The following is a 19563-nucleotide window of genomic DNA, read 5'->3' on the forward strand; positions in this document are numbered from 1 at the left end:
ACAGGTCCTTCTGGGCTGCTCCCAGCAGATTACTTCTTTGAGGGCAGACCCACAGAAGTGTGGAAAGAGGCTTTGCCTCCCAAACAAATGCCCAAAATTCCTGGATCTTCAATAATTTTTCTGTCCTTGTCAGGTAAAGTTTCACTTTTCCAGCCAAACCAATCTGCCAGCAGCAGTTCCCAAGTGCACGACCTCATTCCTTCTCCTTACACACTGCCCCCTGTGCTTTACTGGTGCTGCAGCTGAGTGATGGAGGATTTTGTGATCCTGGTTTGGTGTTTTTAGGTGCCAAAGTAATTCTTGATAGCTTTATAAATACATATATATTTTTTTTTTTTTTTTTGATAGTAACATTAAAACTTGAAAAGTTATAGAAATACTAATTTCCTTAACTGTCTACTCATGTAAGAGGGAATAACTGCAGAGGTAGAACTTCTGCAGAGCAGTCAGCCAGAACAGAGCTCTTCCTGAACTTTCTTGTCTCACAGCAGTCCTGCTCTGAACACTCACCTGTTCTACTCACCCTAAGTCCTACAACCTCAGAGGGTTGCTGGCTGCACAGTGTGTGTGCAGCTTTTCTCTGTCTGTAACTCATGCACAAGGTGTGGCACCACCTCACCTGCACCTATGGGACCCTAACAAGAGACATGGACCTGGTGGAGTGGGTGCAGAGGAGGCCCCAAAGATGATCAGAGAACTTCCCTATGGAGACAGGCTGAGAGTTGGGGCTGTTCAGCCTGAAGAGAGGGCTCCAGGGAGACCTTAGAGCTGCATTTCAATATCTGCAGACCTCCAGGCAGGCTGGGGAGGGACTGTTCAGAAGGGGCTGTGGGGATAGGACCAGGGACAATGGTTTGAAACTGGAGCAGGAGAGATTGAGGCTGGACATCAGGAGGAAGTTCTGCGTGGTGAGGTTGGAGAGACACTGGAACAGGTTGCCCAGAGAGGTGGTTGAGGCTCCATCCCTGGAGACATTCCAGGTCAGTCTTGGGGTGTCCCTGTGCAGCCTGCTCTGGTTGGAGCTGTCCCTGCTGCCTGCAGGAGGGTTGGCCAAGATGCCCTTTGAGAGTCCCTTCCCACTCCATGCAATCTGTGACACTCAGGAGAGCTCATTCTGCTTTACTGCTCCCTCCTTTGGATTTTGGTTATTAAGGATGCTGAGGTAGTTTGGAGCTCCTTAAGGATGATGGCAAACATGCAGTAATCCCAGAAATTCCTCTGGTCTGGTGCCTAGATGCTGATGTGCTTATTTAGAAAGTAGAGTCCTGCTGACATTGGAATGAGAGCTTCAAGCAGAAAGCAGGAGGGCTCCTGAAGTGTGCAGGGGAGAAAGAAGTGTTCCTCTGGAGTGATAGCCATGGGGTGTTGAGCTTGAGTTGTAGACTTGCAAGTGAAGATTGAGGTCCTTTCCAAAGGTATCAGTGACAATGAAACATGAGTGTGCTCAGGTGTCAGAGTGAGTCACTGAGGTTGGAAAAGACCTTCAAGATTGAGTCCAACCATTGAGCCAGCCCCACCATGGCCTCCAACCCATGGCCCCAAGTGCCATGGCCACAGGGGTCTGGAACACCTCCAGGGATAGGCACTCCACCACCTCCCTGGGCAGCCTGTGTCGATCCCTGACCACTCTGGCTGCAAAGAAATTTTTCCTCCTCTCCAACCTAATCCTTCCCTGGCACAATTTCAGGCCAGTTTCTCTCCTTCTATCACCTGGTCCTAGGGAGCAGAACCCAACCCCCACCTCAATGCAGCTTCCCTCCAGGGAGCTGTAGAGAGCAATGAGGTCTCCCTCAGCCTCCTCTTCCCCACACTGACTTCCCCAGCTCTCTCAGTCTCTCCTTGTACAATGCCCTCCCAACCCCTCACCAACTGGCCTGCTCCAGCCCTTCAGTGTCTTTCTTGTCCTGTGGCACCCAGAGCTGAGCACTCCAGCAGAAGGGCTCTGGGGGTCGGTGCAGCAGAGCTCCCCTGGCATTAACTCCTCCCAGGCAGAGGAGTAGTCTCTGCCTGCAGAACTGATGTGTTCAAAAAGTAAAGTCCTGCTGCAAAGGTTTCCTCCTGCTGTACCAGGGCACAGTAGAAGTGCTGGTTTGAGATGGATCTAGAGGGACAGGACAAGTGGCTTTCAAATGTCAGCTGTATTGTTCTTAACACTCTGCTTTTCCTTTTGGAGATAAGTCCTTTCAGTCATGGTGCCAGGAACCAGTGGGAGCAGTTTGTGTAACTGCAGTGAAACTGCTGCAGGGATTCCTTGTCAGTCAGGCATCCCAGAACTGAACAATTTTGTCTGGGTCACTGAGGAACGTGTTGGAAACCCCCCCTGCTTTCTCTTTCCACAGAAAAACCTGCCATTGCTCCACCAGTCTTTGTGTTTCAGAAGGATAAAGCACAGAAGGTAAGGAGATGCTGCTACCTTGTTTTTGTTTGTTTTGTTCTCAGCCCTGCCTCATTCCCTGCTGAGCAGCCCTGTGGCTGTTGTTTGGGGTTGGAGATGGATAACAGAGCATTAATTAACTGATAGCCAGAGGGTAAGGAGGTGCTGGAGGGCTAAAAGTGAAGTGTATGGTGCTGGTGTGAAATGGGTAGCTCCCTAGACAGGAGGGGGTTCAGATTTGGGAGAAAAATTTTCTGTTGGAGCTGCTTCCGAGCTGTGTCTTGACAGCAGCAAGTGCCGAGGAAGTCCTGGAAGGTGCAGTTGCAGGAGAAAGCCATCAAGGTGGTTTGTTGTTTTTTTTTTTTTTCCTGATAAATCCACAGTCTAGATGATCACTTTTCACTGCAGTGTATCTCAGTGTAGCTCCTGTCTGGTTACTGAGCTGCCCAGTGTCGGATCATGGACACTGGCAACGCTCTTCCCTCCCCTGTCCCTCCAGCCCTGCCAGCTGTCCCTGTCCCCTGCCTTGGTTTCTGCAGTAGCAGTTAGGCAGGGCTCAGGGGGAGCTGTGCGATAACCTGCTGGAGGGTCTGCCATGGGTGAGCTGGTGTGGAGCCAAGGGGCTGATACAACTCTTCCTGTGGCTGTAGAAGGAGCTCAGGAGAGACTGAGAATTGAAGGAAGGAGCAGTACCTTCCCTGGAGCAGAAATTGTTCTTAAACTGAACTGGGTGTAGCGAAGTTGTGGCTGTTGGGAGCAGTGCAGTACAGTTTGCATTCCTTTCACTTCAGAAGTGACACAAAATATCATGGGCAAGTGCTAGGATGTCCTCCTCCTTAGTTACTTTGCTCCAAACAGTAAGCCCTGCAGTTTGTGATACTGTACAAACGGCTTTAGTAGAAGGAATGGATGGGAATATCTCCATCCTTTCCCATGAGGGTGGTGGAACACTGCAACAGGTTACCCAGGGAGGCCCCATCCCTGGAGATAGTCAAGGTCAGGCTCAACAAAGCTTTTTATTTTTCCCAAGAAAGATGAATTGGAATCTGTAGATGGAGGCTGGTAGCCAGCTTCACATTTTATGGTCAAGGACCTGTATTACAAATCCAAAAAAGCTTTTTTCTTTAGTATTTGCTTGCTGCTGTTTCCCAGTTTGCAGTGACACAGGTGTGTGGGGTCTGAGAAGAGCAGATTTAGATCAGATGTTAGGAACAAGTTCTGCACCAGGAGGCTGCTGGAACACTGCAACAGGTTGCCCAGGGAGGTGGTTGAGGCCTCATCCCTGGAGATATTCAAGGTGAGGCTGGAGAGGGCTCTGAGCAACCTGCTCTAGTGGAGGATGTCCCTGCTGACTGCAGAGGGGGTTGGACTGGATGAGCTTTGGAGGTCCCTTCCAACCCAAACCATTCCATGATTCTATGACTTAATCCTGTCTGGTTAACAGGGAAAGCTGCTAGCATTTGGAAAAAAGGATCATCAAAGTTATCTTTGTTTCAGCTGAAGCTGGTGGGAAGCAGGAGAAGAGTGCAGGTGTGCACAGCTTCAGTGTTTGAATCATTGGAAAAACCTCTCATGTTTCAGCAGTACTGAACTGGTTTGCAGTTGGGAGCTCTGCAACAAGCAGCAGCCTCCAGCTTCCTTACAGGTGTAGGAAGCAAGGTCCTTAGCTTGAGATCCCTGACAGCATGGCAAGGACTTCAGTCTGTGCCACTCCTCTGCTGTTAGCTCAGCAAATGTGACCCACCTGAGAGCAGATGCTTTGGACACCTCCCTGCCAGTGACAGCTTCCATGTGCTTTGAAATGAAGGAAGTGCTGCTGCTGTCAGTTTGCATCGTGTTGGTTCCTCCTAGGAAGCAGCTTTGGATCTCCTGCTGCTATTCAGACTGTCCCTCAGGGCCCTTCTGAGTTACCCCATGGTGGGTTGTCTCCCCAGGTGCAGCACTTCCCAGCTGGTCCCGGAGCAGTAATTGTAGCAGTGTGCAGCCCAGGCAGAGAGGCACAGTCCTGTGTCCATCCTTTGCAGTGCTGAGGGCTTGTGGCTGAGGTTGCTCCATGCTGTACCTGCTGCACAGAGGGTTCCTCCAGTGGCTCAGTGTCAGGCAGTGCAGCTGCTCTGTGCTGTGGGCAGGTCTGTTCCACTCTGGTATGTCTCAGGGAAATCTCTGTGAAAAACCTGAACTAAAGGTTGGGCTGGCAGGGAGGATCCAAGGCTCCAGGGAGAGGGATCGGGGGATTTAGCTTTCCAGGCTGCCTCTGAGGTGCTGAGGGCTGTGGGGATGTGAGCAGAGAGCTTCCTGCAGGGCAGCCTCTCTGGGTGGGGTGTCAAGGCTTGTGGGGGAGCCAAGCACCTTGAAGAGATGAGTCAGAAGCTGATCTAAATGCTGAGTGATGGTGGTGCTTGAGAGGAGAGCAGCCATGGCCAGTGGGGTGTGGAATAGCTTGGCTGGGGGGGTGGAAGAGTGGCATCTGCCAGCTCCCCAGGGGTGGTCTGTCTAGGAAGCACAAATCCTTGTGATGTGTGTGCTACAACTGCTATTAACCACCCCTCCTCTCCTGGGTAGGGGTTCACAATGGTTGTAGAACTTCTACTGTGTGCATTTGAGCCTGGAAGAGGAGAGGAGCATCAGTGCCCTGCTTCTAGCTTCTTTATTAAACTAAGGGCTGGAGCTCCTTGCTTGTGCCAGCAGCTGGGTTCTGTAGTGTTGCTCCATAGTAAGAGGCAGAGCATGGTGGTGTCAGCTAAAGGAGCAGCCCCTTGAGAGATGCTCTGTGTGTGAGAACCCATCTGAGTGTCCCTGCAGGCAGCTTTAGCAGAGGTGACTCTGGTCACACATGGGTCCAGACCTTCCACTGTGTCTCTGGACAGAGCACCACTCAGGGTCACAGCCAAAGGCTAACCCTGTTCCTGTTTCCATAGGGGGTGCCTGGCTAAGTGCATTGCCTGCCACCGAAGATTATCCTTACAGAAGCAAGGCAAAGCCATTAACAGCTGTCCTAGAGCAAGGTGCTGAAAACCTGAAGGGATCCTGCAGGAAGGCTGCAGAGGGATTTAGGTTCCTAAGGGTGGTTAGAGACAGGGCAAGGGAAATGGTTTGAAGCTGAAGCAGAGCAGGGTTAAACTGGAGCTGAGGAAGAAGTTCTTCAGTAGGAAGGTGGTGAGACTCTGGCACAGGCTGCCCAGGGAGGCTGTGGGTGCTTCTTCATCCAGGTTGGATGAGGCCTTGAGCAGCCAAATTTAGTTGAGAGGTGTCCCTGCCCCTCAGCTGTTCCTCACCAGCCCTGTTCTCCAAACCCTTCCCCAGCCTTGCTGCCCTCCTTGACCTGCTCCAGCCTCTCAATGACCTTCTTGGAGCGAGGGCCCAAAACTGAACCCAGGATTTGAGGTGTTGCCTAACCAGTGCCCAGCACTGGTTCAAGATCCCTGCCCTGCTCCTGCTGGCCATACCATTGCTGATCCAGGCCAGGCTGCCTGGATCACACCCTGGGCACACCCTGACTCATGTTTAGCCATTGTCCCCCAGCACCCCCAGGTTCTTTTTCCCAAGCACCTTTCCAGCCATTCTGCCCCCAGTGTGGAGCCTTCCTGGGGTTGTTGTGACCCAAGTGCAGGACTCAGCCCTTGGCCTTGCTGAACCTCATCCCATTGACCTCAGCCATGGATCCAGACTGGCCAGATCCCTCTGCAGACCCTCCTGCCCTCCAGCAGATCAACACTGCCGCCCAATTCAGTGTCATCTGCAAACTTTCTGAGGGAGCACTCAGTTTCCTTGTCCAGAGTTAGTCTCCATTTTCATATCCTTACCTCCTTGAGAATCATTTCTGCCCCATGTGAAATGAGGATAATGCTTGCAGGTGGCATCCTACTCTCCTCCCTCTTTGTTCACTGCTCTTCATTTTTCTGACAAGCAGAGCTAGTGCTGACACCAGCTGGAAAATTGCATCAGCTCAGGAAGACTCAGAGCTGTTGAGGTCTGAGGGTGCCATGAAGTCCTACCTTAGAATCATGGAATCATAGAATCAGTCAGGGTTGGAAGGGACCACAAGGCTCAGCCAGTTCCAACCCCCCTGCCATGGGCAGGGACACCTCACACTGGATCAGGCTGGCCAGAGCCTCATCCAGCCTGGCTGCAAACACCTCCAGGGATGGAGCCTCAACCACCTCCCTGGACAACCCATTCCAGGCTCTCACCACTCTCATGGTGAAGAACTTCTTCCTCATGTCCAGCCTGAATCTCCCCACTTCCAGCTTTATTCCATTCCCCCCAGTCCTATCACTACCTGATATCCTAAAAAGTCCCTCCCCTTGGCTCTGTAAAGCTCAGAACATCCCTGGCAGTCCAGTGGGGTTCAGGAACTGCCCTGTGCTTTTCATAGCACTTCATGAATTAAAGATTTCAACTGCTAGATACAACTTTGGCTGTGATGAATTTTTTTGTCACTTGTTAGAGTTGTTTCTGCTCTGAAACTAATTTTAGCTTCTGCCATAAAGCCATTTCTTGACAGTTTCAGGCCATAGGTTGCTTGAAGTCACCTCATGAAGTTAACTATTAAGGTGCATTTCTGAGGGCAAAGCATTCTGAAGGCTTTCTCACACTGACACATCCTGAAGTAGACAGAAAAGCTTAAATGGCCCCAGCAGGGTTGTAAAGAAACAATTTGTCCAAGAATGCTCTAAAGTCATGGCCTTTGTTCTCCAGCTGTGAGCTTCATTGGTGGGTAACACAGAACAGATCTGGTTGGAAGAAGTCTTGATGGTCATCCAGCACAGCACTGCAGGGTCAGCACCAAACCATGTCCCTCAGCACCAGGGCCACAGCTGCTTGAACACCCCCAGGGATGGTGACTCTAGCACTGCCCTGGGCAGCCTCTTCCAATGTCTGAGAACCCCTCCAGTGAAGAAATATTTCCTGAGCCTCCATTTCCTCTGGTCCTGTCCCTTGCCACCAAGGAGCAGAGGCTGCCCCCTCCTCACTCCAACCTCCCTGCAGGGAGCTGTAGAGAGCAATGAGGTCTCCCCTCAGCCTCCTCTTCTCCACCTGCACACCCCCAGCTCCCTCAGCCCCTCCTCTCAGCCCAGGAGCTCCAAGCCTTTCTCCAGCCTTGCTGACCTTCTCTGGACAGGCTCCAGCCCCTCAATGTCCTTCCTGGAGTGAGGGCCCAGAGCTGAACACAGCACCCCAGGTGTGGCCTCCCCAGTGCTGAGCTCAGGGGGATGATCCCCTCCCTGTCCCTGCTGCCCACCCTGCTTCTCATCCAAGCCAGGAGGCCATTGGCCTTCTTGGTCACCTGGGCACTGCTGGCTCATGTGACTTCATACTGGGACACCCTGACTCCTGGGCACATGGAAGGTTGCTAATCAGCTGTCAGCACAAGTGGAGCCATTGTGTCTACTGTAGCCTGCACCTTGTCCTTTTTCTTCCACCAGCCAGGACTGCAGGCAGTGGTAGAAGCAGGGAAGAACACTTCATCTCCAGCTCATGCCATGACTGCTTCTGGTGGGTGTGCTGCTGTCTGTAGATGGATTGGTAGTGGCCAGCTTTGAAGGCTGGCTCTGAGGACAGATAAATGGTGTGGTGCTTGGGTCATGTCCCAGACCCATGTAGGGCTGCTAAACAATGCAAAGATCTAAGGGATAACTGGCACCTCAGTCCTAAAGATAAAGAGGTAGTCATGGAGTGAAGGGTTTACATCCTGGACTTGTTGGATCTGTGCAGTGGTAGAAGTGCTTTCAGTGATGAGAAGGATGGCTGTCAGCTAGAGAGCCAGAGTAGCAGGCTGGGGCAGCACAGCAAGTGGAGGTGGTCACAGGCATGGTTTGATGTCATTTGGAAGTGCTGGGTCTTGGTTTGAGGAGGTAGATGACTGGAAAATGTTGGTGGTGCTGTGAGCATGACTCGTAGGGTTAGGATGGTGGCAGAGAGGGAACTGTGGAGGAAGTGCCTTGTGTAGGGAGAGGCAGCAATGTTTACCTTTAGCACTGATGCAAGAAGGTTCTGGTAGGGAGATGCAAGTGAACTGTTGTAAGTCAGGCCTGAAATTGTGCCAGGGGAGGGTTAGGTTGGAGAGGAGAAAAAACTTCTTTGCTGCCAGAGTGGTAAGGGATTGGCACAGGCTGCCCAGGGAGGTGATGTAGTCCCAATCCCTGAAGGTATTCCAGAACCCTGTGGCCATGGTACTTGGGGCCATGGTTTGGGGGCCATGGGGGTGATGGGTTGTTGGTTGGACTCAATCTTGGAGGGCTTTTCCCACCAAAGCAGTTCTGTGATTCTGTCCTGAAGGAGTTAACACTTCAGAGTTAATCTGTCTAGATCACTGCAGTGCTGCCTTAGGAGAGCATCATCAGTGTGTGTGGAGAGGAGAGCTGGGCAAGGAAAGGTGCCAGCAGAGGTGATCATGTCAGGTCTGTTGTGCTCAGCTCTGAGATGCTAAAGATTGAGCAGAGAAAACTCAGAGGGGGCTGTGGGTTCAGGATAAAGGAGCCCAAACCAGCACAGCTTTGATGTGGGGGAAAATTGCCCCAAGAGTGTTTGTGCCACTTCTTATTTAGAAGGTTTTGTTTCCTTGCCTATATTTGGTGGTTTTAGCATTGTATTCATCTCAGCTTTCATGGGTTTCTTTGTCTCTCCTAATCTCCTGCAGTGTAGGGGAAGGCAAATCTCCAGGTAGAGTTTGATGTGTTCAGCCTGGCTGTGTTATTGCTGTGTTCACAAACCAGCTGTTGTTTGGCCTGGCTGTGCCAGGTGAGTTCAGGACCAAAATCTCTCCCCTGATCTTTGCCTTGGTGCTCAAGAGACAAAGACAGGTTGCTGCCAAGTTCTCCCTGGAGCTGTACTTACAAGGAATGTTTCCTCTAGGATCACAGAATGTTAGACGTTGGAAGGGACCACCAGAGATCATCCAGTCCAAGCCCCCTGCCAGAGCAGGGTCACCCAGGGTAGGTCTCACAGGAATGCCTCCAGATGGGGTTTGAAAGCCTTCAGAGAAGGAGCAGCCTGCTCCAGGCCTCCAGCACCCTCACACCAAAGAATTTTCTCCTCATGTTGAGGTGAAACCTTCTATGTTCCAGTTTGTTCCTTGTCCTATTACTGTGCACCACTGAAAAGAGCCTCCCCCCCTTCAGATATTGATAGACATTGATCAGATCTCTCTCAGCCTTCTTTTCTCCAGACTAAACAGCCCCAGGGCTCTCAGTCTCTCTTCATAGAGGAGATACTCAGGCAGCCTGATCACCCTCATGGCTCTCTGTTGGACTCTCTCCAGCAGATTCCTGTCCCTCTTGAACTGGGGAGCCCAGACCTGGAGATAGTATTGCAGGTGAACTAGAGGAGGCTCAAGGAGAGACACAAATCATCACAGGCAGAAAACATCACAGCAAAGAGAACAAACTTCAGAAGCTCCAGAAAACTTTATCCAAGAACTTGAATCACAGTTAGAAGCTAAGAGCTGAGGAAACACTTTCAGTAGCCAGCATGACTAAGACTAAAATGAGTGCTCAGAGCTGCAGTTTGCCTTGGATGTGCTCTTTGGAGCAGCTGTGCAAGCTTTTGTCTGCAGCAGCTGGGGCTGACAAATCCTTGAGGCCTTTGTTGGTTTTGTCTTCCATGCCTTAAACTGGTGACAACACCCTGAAGCTGGCAGTAGGGTTTGGTCCATTTCATACTGATCAGGTTTTTAAAGTATGATTTCATGTATTGATGTGGCCAAGCAGTTCTCATCTTTCCGTTAGATTATTCTGCATTAGTGCCTGGTGGTGCTGGTCATTGTTTCTTGCTTTCCTGAGCCTTGCAGCACTCATTGCAGTTTGCTTGGCACAGAGATCAGGGTTCTGAAGGCTCTATTGCTTACTGCACTTCTAGCAGGTCTAGGGAGGTTCTCCTCCCACTCTGCCCTGGTGAGACCACACCTGGAATAGTGTCCAGTTTTGGGCTCCCCAAGTGAATAGAGTCAGAGATCTGCTGGAGAGGGTCCAGTAGAGGCTAGGAGGATGCATGGGGGACTTGAATGTCTCTGCTGTGAAGGAATACTGAGAGCCCTGGGGCTGGTTAGTCTGGAGAGGAGAAGCTGAGAGGGGATCTGATCAATGTCTATATGAGGGCTGGGTGCCAAGAAGGGGCCAGGCTCTTTTTGGTGGTGCCCAGTGATAGGACAAGGAACAACAGGCAAAAATGAGAACCCAGGAGGTTCCATCTCAGCATGAGCAGAAACTTCTTTGGTGTGAGGGTGCTGGAGGCCTAGAGCAGACTGCCCAGAGAGGTTGTGGAGGCTCCTTTTGTGGAGACTTTCCAGACCCACCTGTGTGAGCTGCCCTGGGTGCCCCTGCTCTGGCAGGGGGGTTGGACTGGATGATCTTCAGAAGACCCTCCCAACCCCTACCATTCTATGACTGATTCTAAAAACACTTAGCACATACTACAAGAATGACAAAAATCTGATGCAGGTTTACTTACCCTGCTGGAAAATGCAGTGATACAAACTGCTTGCAAATATCCCTCAGCCTGTGGTCCACCTGGCTGGAGAGCAGCCCTGTGGAAAGGGACCCCCTGTGGGGCTCTTGGTGGACAGGAAGCTCAGCATGAGTGAGCTGCAGGGGCAAAGGAAGCCAACAGGATGCTGAGCTGCATCCCCAGCAGAGCTGAAGTCATTGTCCCTCTCTGCTCAGCACTGCTCAGCCCATGCCTGGAGCACTGCCTGCAGGTTTGGTCCCTGCTGTACAAAAGAGATACAGACAGGCTGGAAGGTGTCCAGGGAAGGGCCAGGAGCATGGTCAGAGGCCTGGCAGCCCTGCAGGTGAGGAAAGGCTGAGAGCTGAGGTTGTTCAGCCTGGAGGAGAGAAGGCTCAGGGGAGACCTTCTCACCATGGCCCAGGACATGAAGGGTGGAGACTCCCTGTGTGCAAGGAGTGCCAGGAGAAGACAAGGGGGGATGGGGACAAGGAACTGCTGGGGAGATTCCCATGGGACTGCAGAGGAAAATGTTTCCCCATGAGCACAGCTGGGTACTGGAATCATCTGCCAAGGGAAGTGGAGGATTCCCTACCCTGGGCAGTTTAAGCCTCAGCCTGGCAGGGTGCTGGGGCAGCTCCTTGCAGCTGTACTGACACCTGGAGAGGCTGCACCAGATGATCCCTGGGGTCCCTTCCAAACTGGCATCCTGGGATTGTTGTTTCTACTTCTAAGCACCTAGCAAAGTGTGTGCTGAGGGTTCTTCCTTGTTGCATTATCAGCAATTTAATGACCTGTGAGGTGCTGGAGAGGCTCTTTCTTTCCTTTTGAATTTTTCCAATGGCTTGCTGAGCCCAAGCAGCTTTCCTGATGATCACCAGCCCTGGGACCCTCTGACAGGGGATTCTGCAGGATGGGAGCTTTGTCTCCTTTAGTTTTGTCTTGGTTTTTTTTTTTTTTTTTAACCTCTTGTGGCCTGGTTCAGTTTGGTGCCTTGCAGCTTTGCTCTGCTGAGTCCTTGCACTGCTACCATGAATGTCACCCCTGATTTCATAGCAGGGCCAGAGGAGGCCATGAAGAGGATCAGAGGATGGAGAACCTCCCCTGTGGGGACAGGCTGAGAGAGTTGGGACTGTTCAGCCTAGAATAGAAGGCTCCAGGGCTCAGGGCAGGCTTCCAGTACCTGAAGGTACTCCAGGAGAGCTGGGGAGGGACTTTGGACAGGCGCTGGGAGTGCCAGGATGAGGGACAATGGCTTGGAGCTGGGAGAGGGGAGACTGAGAGTGGAGGTGAGGAAGAAATTGTTGAGAGTGAGGGTGGGGAGAGACTGGCACAGGTTGCCCAGGGAGGCTGTGGCTGCCTCCTCCCTGGAGGTGTTGAAGGCCAGGCTGGATGAGGCCCTGAGCACCCTGGGCTGGTGGGAGGTGTCCCTGCCCATGGCAGGGGGTTGGAGCTGGATGAGCTTTGAGGTCCCTTCCAGCCCAACCCATTCTGTGATTCTCTGAATCCTTTTCCCTCCAAACTCCTAAGGTGGCTGAAGAACAATCAGGTCTTTAGCTATTTTTGTGTGGAAACACTTCTGTACCCTCTTCCTGTGCACTCTGTTTTCGTATGAGCCCTGAACTTTCTTGGTGATCTTCAGCCCCAGTGAATGTCTGTCTCCAGTTTCCCAGTTGTTCCCTGTTGCCTCCAGATCCCTGGTGGTTGTTGGCTCATCTTGAGGTTCATTCTGGCTCTGTCCAAGGATGGTCCCCTCTGTCCCTATCACTTAGTACCATTCTGGTTGTAGCTCTCAGCATTTTCCACACTGGTTTATAGTGTCCCATTCCCCATGTAGTGTCTTTTCCTAGTTCTTCAGAGGCTTTGTGGATAACAGCAGGATGGGCACCATCACCTCTAGAGCAGTTGGAGTCTGTCAGTCCTGCTGCTGTCACCTCTTGTATTGAGCTGGTGCTGGAGGAGGGGGAAGCCCTGTTCAGCTGGGAAGCCCAGCAGAGCTGGCTGTGCTGGCTGCTCTCTTCTGGTGCCCCAGGCAAGAGCTTGCAGGTGACCACTGACAAGGTGACAGAGGTTTGGATGTCAAATCCATTCTGCATGTTTCCTGAAAATCAGAAATGTGGCTGGCTCAGTGGGACCCAAACTTCCCTCCCATGCAGAGGGAGAGCTGCTGTGGCATCTGTGGCCCTGCTCAGTGCAGATGAGCTGCCTCTGGTCCTGTGGACAGCCAGAGAGGGTTTGACAGGAGTGAGGAGGTGTGGGGTAGAGGTATCAGAGTATGGTAGGGATTGGAAGGGAACTCTGGAGACAGAGTCCAATCCCCTGCCAAGGCAGAGTCACCTAGAGAGGGTCACACAGGAACATCTCCAGGTGTGTTTTGAATGTTTCTAGACTCCACGACATCCCTGGGCCATAAGTAAAAGAAATTCCTCCTCATGTTTAGATGGAACTTCTGGTGTTTCATTTCTATTGTGCCTGTGCTGCTTGCCCTGCCACTGGGCACTACTGAACAAAGCCTGGTGCCATCCTCCTGATACCCACCCTTCAAGTATTGCTCAGCATTGATCAGATCCCCCTCAAGTTCTCTTCTCCAGACTAAGCAGCCCCAGTTCCCTCAGCCATTCCTCATCAGAGGTGTTCTGTGCCCTCAGCATCTTTGCAGCCCTTTAGTTTGTGCTGTGAGGTTTGTGGGCAGGGTGTGGGGTGCTGGAGTGAGTGGAGCAGAGCACACCTGTCTGTAAGCCAGGGGCCAGATGAGTTCTGTGCTGCTGCTCACAGGCTGTGTCTGTGTTAGTGTGGTGCAGGTGGCTGGGGGCTTAGTGCTTGTGCTTCTCTAGAGGGGAAGGAAGCAGCTTGAGTGACATTTGGCATCTGTTAGCTTGGATGAGGCTCAGCTTAGAGAGGGGCTGAGCAGTGCTGGGTGCAGTGGCCTCGGATGTTCCTCTGTCTCTGTGTGAACACCCAGGAGCTGTAAGTGCTGTGGCCAGTTCCAAACAGCCTTCCTCAGGCTGTTCTGAGCCAAAGGGGTGAGAGCAGCAGAGTGCTGGACTGGGTTTAAATGCTGACAACAAAGAAAATGTTCCTTTAACTCTTCCCTCTGGCTCTGTGTGGCTTTAAGTCAGTGTTTGGGTCTGTCAATACCAACTCCCAAAAGCAGAACACTTGGAAAACACTAAAGGTGCAGCACCCTCAGCTTCACCTGATGTCAGCCCCATCAAATACACTCTGACTGCTGCCAGCCTTCATGGCAGGAATTTCTTGCAAGATTTAAAGCTTGAGTGACCTCACTGAATGGAACCTGCTCTTGGCAGTGCCTGGATTGCTGTCCTTTAGGAATTGCTTCTGTTTGAAGCCCCAGCTGGAGATTTACAAGCCCTGAAGATTTACAAGCTGCAGCTGATTTTTGAGGTTGCTGTTCCCTGTTTTGCACAGACCTGGGCCATGACCACAGAATGTCTCAAGTTGGAAGGGACCCATAAGGGTCATCAAGTCCAATTCCCTACTCCTTGTAGAACTACCTAAACTATGACTTAAAGTGTGCTTCATTGACTCCTTCAACTCTGTCAGCCTTGCAGCCATCATTCCTGTCCTAGGCACCAGCCACCCTCTTGGTGAGGAACCTTTTCTGGAGGTCCAAGGTGGACTTTCCCTGACATAGCTTCATTCTGTTGCCTCTGTCCTATCACTGAGCCACCAGAGAGAAAGGTTTGAGCGTGAAGCTGTTGCCTGTACCTGCAGTGGGGGTGTGAAGTTGCTGCTCAGAGCATCACAAGCAGGTCAGGGCACAACACAGACACAGAGCAGCTTTAGCCTCTCTTCATTCTGCTGAGTGCTGTCTGAGAGCAAGCCAAGGTTGGGTGCTTTTGAGGCACAGCTCTGCTTAACTGCTTCAGTCCTCAGATACTTCACCATAAGACACCAGGAGGCTTGGCCCACAGATTGCATCTGGCAGAGTGTCCCTGGGCCTGGGTATTGTCCATGGGCCACAATTTAGGCCTTTAGCACAGTGCTGCTGTGCAGGCTCAAAGCCTTTCACATTCTCCCTCAGATGTGTGCAGAACATGGAAACGCTTCATGTTTGTTCCACAAGTGAGGCAGCATTAAATGACCTGAGAAAATGGCAAGAGTCTGGCCAGAGTTTAGCACACAGCAGCTTGTGTGGTGTGCACTGGGCAGCCTCTCACCTCCTTCCCTCACACAAGTGCAGACCTTTGGCAGGTGAACTCAGGGGTGCTGCTTTCAGCTCCTCCATGGTGAGGGTGAGAGGATTGTGCCTTGTGTGAAGGTCAGAGGAGTGAACTCCTGGGGAGAATCTTATCATCAGTCCTACCTCCCTCAGGGTCTGAAGCAGCAGTGAGGGCCAGGTCACAGAAACACAGAATGGTAGGGCTTGGAAGGGACCTCTGAAGACCCAGCCCAACCCCCCTGCCAGAGCAGGCTCACGCAGGGCAGCTCACACAGGAACACATCCAGGTTGGTCTTGAAAGTCTCCAGAGAAAGGGACTCCAAAACCTCTCTGGGCAGCCTGCTCCAAGCCTCCAGCACCCTCACACCAAAGAATTCCTTTCCTCGTATTGAGGCAGAACTTGTGTGTTCCCATTGGCATCCAGTGTCCCTTGTCCTGTCACCCATGAAAAGAGCCTGGTCCCATCTTCAGTATTTACCTGAACTGCTTAGTCATGGCTGAGTCAGGGGGTAAAAGCAAGGAGCTGTCCTTTAGGCCCTGAGAGAAGAAGCTAAATCCCCCAAGCCCCATGGCTGGCCAGGTGCCCTGCTGGGGTTGCCCACATTTGTAGCTGGCTTTCAGGAAAGAGCCTTTGCTGCAGCTTTGTGTGTGGGGTCCCCCCTGCCAGGTCACTCAGCAGCTCTGCTGCCTGCTCTGTGTGTGGCTCACTGGTGTCCCACACCATGAAAAGAGCAGGATGGAAATGTCTGTGTCTAGGTCTGGGCACCCCAGCTCAAGAAGGACAAAGAGCTACTGGGGAGAGTCCAGTGCTGGGCCACTGAGATGCTGAGGGGACTGGAACAGCTCTCATGTAAGGAGAGGCTGAGAGCTGAGGCTGGTTAGCCTGGAGAGGAGGAGGCTGAGGGGACTCTGATCAATGCTTACAGATATCTAAGGGTGGGTGGCAGGAGGATGGGGCCAGACTCTTCTCAGTGGTCCCCAGTGACAGGGCAAGAGGCAATGGGCATAAAGTTGAACAGAGGAAGTTTCATCTAAATGTGAGGAGAAACTTCTGTACTGTGAGGATAGCAGAGCCTTGGACCAGGCTGCCCAGAGAGGTTATGGAGTCTCCTTCTCTGGAGACTTTCAAGCCTCACCTGGATGTGTTCCTGTGTGAGCTGCCCTGGGTGATCCTGCTCTGGCAGGGGGGTTGGACTCAGTGATCTCCAGAGGTCCCCTCTAGCCCCCACCATCCTGTGGCTCTGTAAAGAGGGGCTGGCACATCCTCTCAGTAGGACAATTGCTCTCTCCTGACACAGCCTGGCACTGAAGGGACTTTGTCTTTTCTGCTCCCAGTCCCCTGCAGAGCAAAAAGCTTTGTTGGATTCAGGTGAGGACCTCCACCATGGTCTGGGTTACACAGCATCAGCTGCTGTTGTCTCAGTCAGTGCTACCAAGAGTCCTGCCTTTGAAGCCCAGCTTGCTCCTGTTCAACAAGAACTGGCAGGGGTAAGTGTGGACCTCTCAAGTCCTTCTGTTGAGGGGATGAAAGGAAAAAGCCCTTTCCACCAGAGATGTTGCTGTTAGCTGGAGGTGGTGCAGCTCAGTACCTGTCTGGTTCTGTGATCTCCAGCATCAGTCCCCTCAAAGCCATTTTTTCAATTAGTACAAATGAAATTTGGGACTCCCTGCTGGGTGTGATTAAAGAAAACACATCAGAGATGAGCTTCAAACTATGGAGTGTAAGCTCTGTGTCTGCTGAGGAGCAGAGCTCCTCTCCACCAGGGACAGGGGTGCAGCTGAGGGCATTGCTTCAGACAGCCAGGGGAGGGTCCTTGTGCCCCCGGAGGGACAGTGCTGCAGGGTGACAGAGCCTGCAGCCAGGCTGCTGTGTTTGCTCTGGAGGCAAACAGGAGCTTGCTGTGGCAGCCTGTGCTGTGCTTGGCCACATCAGAACAGCAAGAAAGGTGCTAAAGGAGAATGTTTTAATTTAGATACTTGGGGAAAAAATCAGTACCTTGATTTTTCCAGAGCTGTTAACTTCAGACCTCTGCTGTGAGGCTGAGGAGCTGGGGTTGTTCAGCCTGGGGAATAGAAGACTCCAGAGGGACCTTGGAGCAGTCTTCCAGTACCTGAAGGGGGCTGCAGGAAGGCTGCAGGGAGACTTTTCATGATCACAGATGTTAGGGGTTGGAAGGGACCTTCTTAGGTCATCAAGTCCAATCCCTCTGCCAGAGCAGCACCATAGAATCCAGCACAGGAACACATCCAGATGGGTCTGGAAAGGCTCCAGAGAAGGAGACTCCACAATCTCTCTGGGCAGCCTGCTCCAGGGCTCTAGGACCCTCACAGTAAAGAAGTTCTTCCTCCTGTTGAGGTGGAACCTCCTGTGCAGTAGTTTCATCCCTTGCCCCTTGTCCTATCCCAGGGCACAAGTGAGCAGAGCCTGTCCCTGTCCCTTCCTTCCTGACCCCCAGCCCTCAGACATTTACAGACGTTGATCAGATCCCCTCTGTGTCTTCTCCTCTCCAGTCTAACCACCCCCCAGGGCTCTCAGCCTCTCCTCCCTAGGCACTGCTCCAGGCCCTTCAGCATCCTTGGAGCCCTCCCCTGGACTCTCTCCAGCAGATCCCTGTCCCTTCTGAACTGTGGCACCCTGAACTGGAGGCAATATTCCAGGTGTGGCTTCACCAGGGCAGAGCAGAGGGGGAGGAGAACCTCCCTGGATCTGCTGGACAAACTCCTCTGAATGCAGCCCAGGATCCCATTGGCCCTCCGGGCCCCAAGGGCACATTGCTGTCCCATGGAGACCTTCTTGTCCACCAGGACTCACAGGTCCTTCTCCACGGGGCTGCTCTCCAGCAGATCACTTCCCAGCCTGTGTCTAGAGATAGGCCAAGGGGGAATAGTTTGAAGCTGAGGCAGAGCAGGGTTAGACTGGAACTGAGGCCTTGGGCAACGTGATCTAGTTGGAAGGTGTCCCTGCCCCCATGGCAGGGAGGTTGGAGGAGATGATCTCTGAGGTCCTTTCCAGCCTGAGCCATTCCAGGATTCTGCTGGTGGTGCAGCAGAACACTTTGTGGAGGATGAGATGAGTGCTGCCCTGCAGCCTTGCTGAGGGGCTGTAGGGCTGTCCCTCAGCATTCTGGTCCTTGGTGCAGCTGAGTGTCACTCATTGTGACCTCGTTCAGGGCAGTTACTCTGACAGATCTTTGCCTGTTGAGGCTGCTCCAGGCAGTTCCTGTGCCCTGTCCTGGCACAGGTGGGGTCTGTCCAAGAATGAACCATTTCAAGTAAAGCCAGCATGGGATGGATTGTGTTGAGGAGGTACAAAACAGCTGTAGGTGAAGCACCTCTTGGTGTCCTGTTCACTGCTTGGTGACCTGCTGCTTTCTGTCCATGGGTTGTTGGGGTTTTAAAGGTTAAAGTTCTCAAGGGTTACTATTTTAAACTCCAGCTGAGAAGGCAGATGCTGTTGCTAAGACCTGAACGTGGAGTAACCAGAGGGAAAGTTTAGACTTTGAGCTGTCTAGCCCAAGGCAGCTGATGTGCCAGCAGGACTCCTGTTCAAGAGGTTCTGGGCCAGCTTTTAAGCAGCAGCCCTGGCAATTCAGCAATGCTGATATGTGCAGAAACAGTCTTAGAACTGTTTGGGTTGGAAAAGCTCTCTTGAGATCATCCAGTCCAACACCAACCCAACCCCACCATGGCCACCAACCCATGGCCCCAAGTGCCATGGCCACAGGGTTCTGGAACACCTCCAGGGATGGGCACTCCACCACCTCTCTGGGCAGAAAGCAGGAGGGCTCCTGAAGTGTGCAGGGGAGAAAGAAGTGTTCCTCTGGAGTGATAGCCATGGGGTGTTGAGCTTGAGTTGTAGACTTGCAAGTGAAGATTGAGGTCCTTTCCAAAGGTATCAGTGACAATGAAACATGAGTGTGCTCAGGTGTCAGAGTGAGTCACTGAGGTTGGAAAAGACCTTCAAGATTGAGTCCAACCATTGAGCCAGCCCCACCATGGCCTCCAACCCATGGCCCCAAGTGCCATGGCCACAGGGGTCTGGAACACCTCCAGGGATAGGCACTCCACCACCTCCCTGGGCAGCCTGTGTCGATCCCTGACCACTCTGGCTGCAAAGAAATTTTTCCTCCTCTCCAACCAGACCCTCCCCTGGCACAATTTCAGGCCAGTTCCTCTTCCCCCTGATCGTAGGGAGCAGAGCTCAACCCCCACCTGGCTCCAGCCTCCTCTCAGGGAGCTGTAGAGAGCAATGAGGTCTCCCTCAGCCTCCTCTTCTCCACACCAAACACCCCCAGCTCCCTCAGCTGCTCCTCCCCAGCCCTGTTCCCCAGACCCTTCCCCAGCTTTGTTGCTCTTCTCTGGACCTGCTCCAGCTTCTCAATATCCTTCTTGGATCGAGGGCACAAAACTGAACACATGATTCAAGGTGCAGCCTCACCCATGCCTCCTGCCCTGCTCCTGCTGCCCACACCACTGCTGTTCCAGGCCAGGATGTTGGTAGCCTTCTGGCCACCTGAGCTCACCCTGGCTCATCTTCAGCTGCTGTCAACCAGCGCCCCCAGGT

At 52.5% G+C, this 19563-nt stretch overlaps 1 protein-coding gene across 1 annotated transcript in view; it reads left to right on the forward strand.

The window, feature by feature from the left end:
• Positions 1-1434: 1434 nt before the first annotated feature.
• RANBP3 (RAN binding protein 3) overlaps positions 1435-19563 on the forward strand; it is a 47497-nt gene continuing 29368 nt past the window's right edge. The window contains exons 1-3 of the mRNA XM_054396035.1: positions 1435-1456; positions 2340-2395; positions 16335-16487. Coding sequence (XP_054252010.1) covers positions 1435-1456; positions 2340-2395; positions 16335-16487 — 231 coding nt within the window. The remainder of the gene's footprint in view (positions 1457-2339; positions 2396-16334; positions 16488-19563) is intronic.

This window comes from Indicator indicator, chromosome 36 (genome assembly GCF_027791375.1).
Source record: "Indicator indicator isolate 239-I01 chromosome 36, UM_Iind_1.1, whole genome shotgun sequence".
Taxonomy (NCBI): domain Eukaryota; kingdom Metazoa; phylum Chordata; class Aves; order Piciformes; family Indicatoridae; genus Indicator; species Indicator indicator.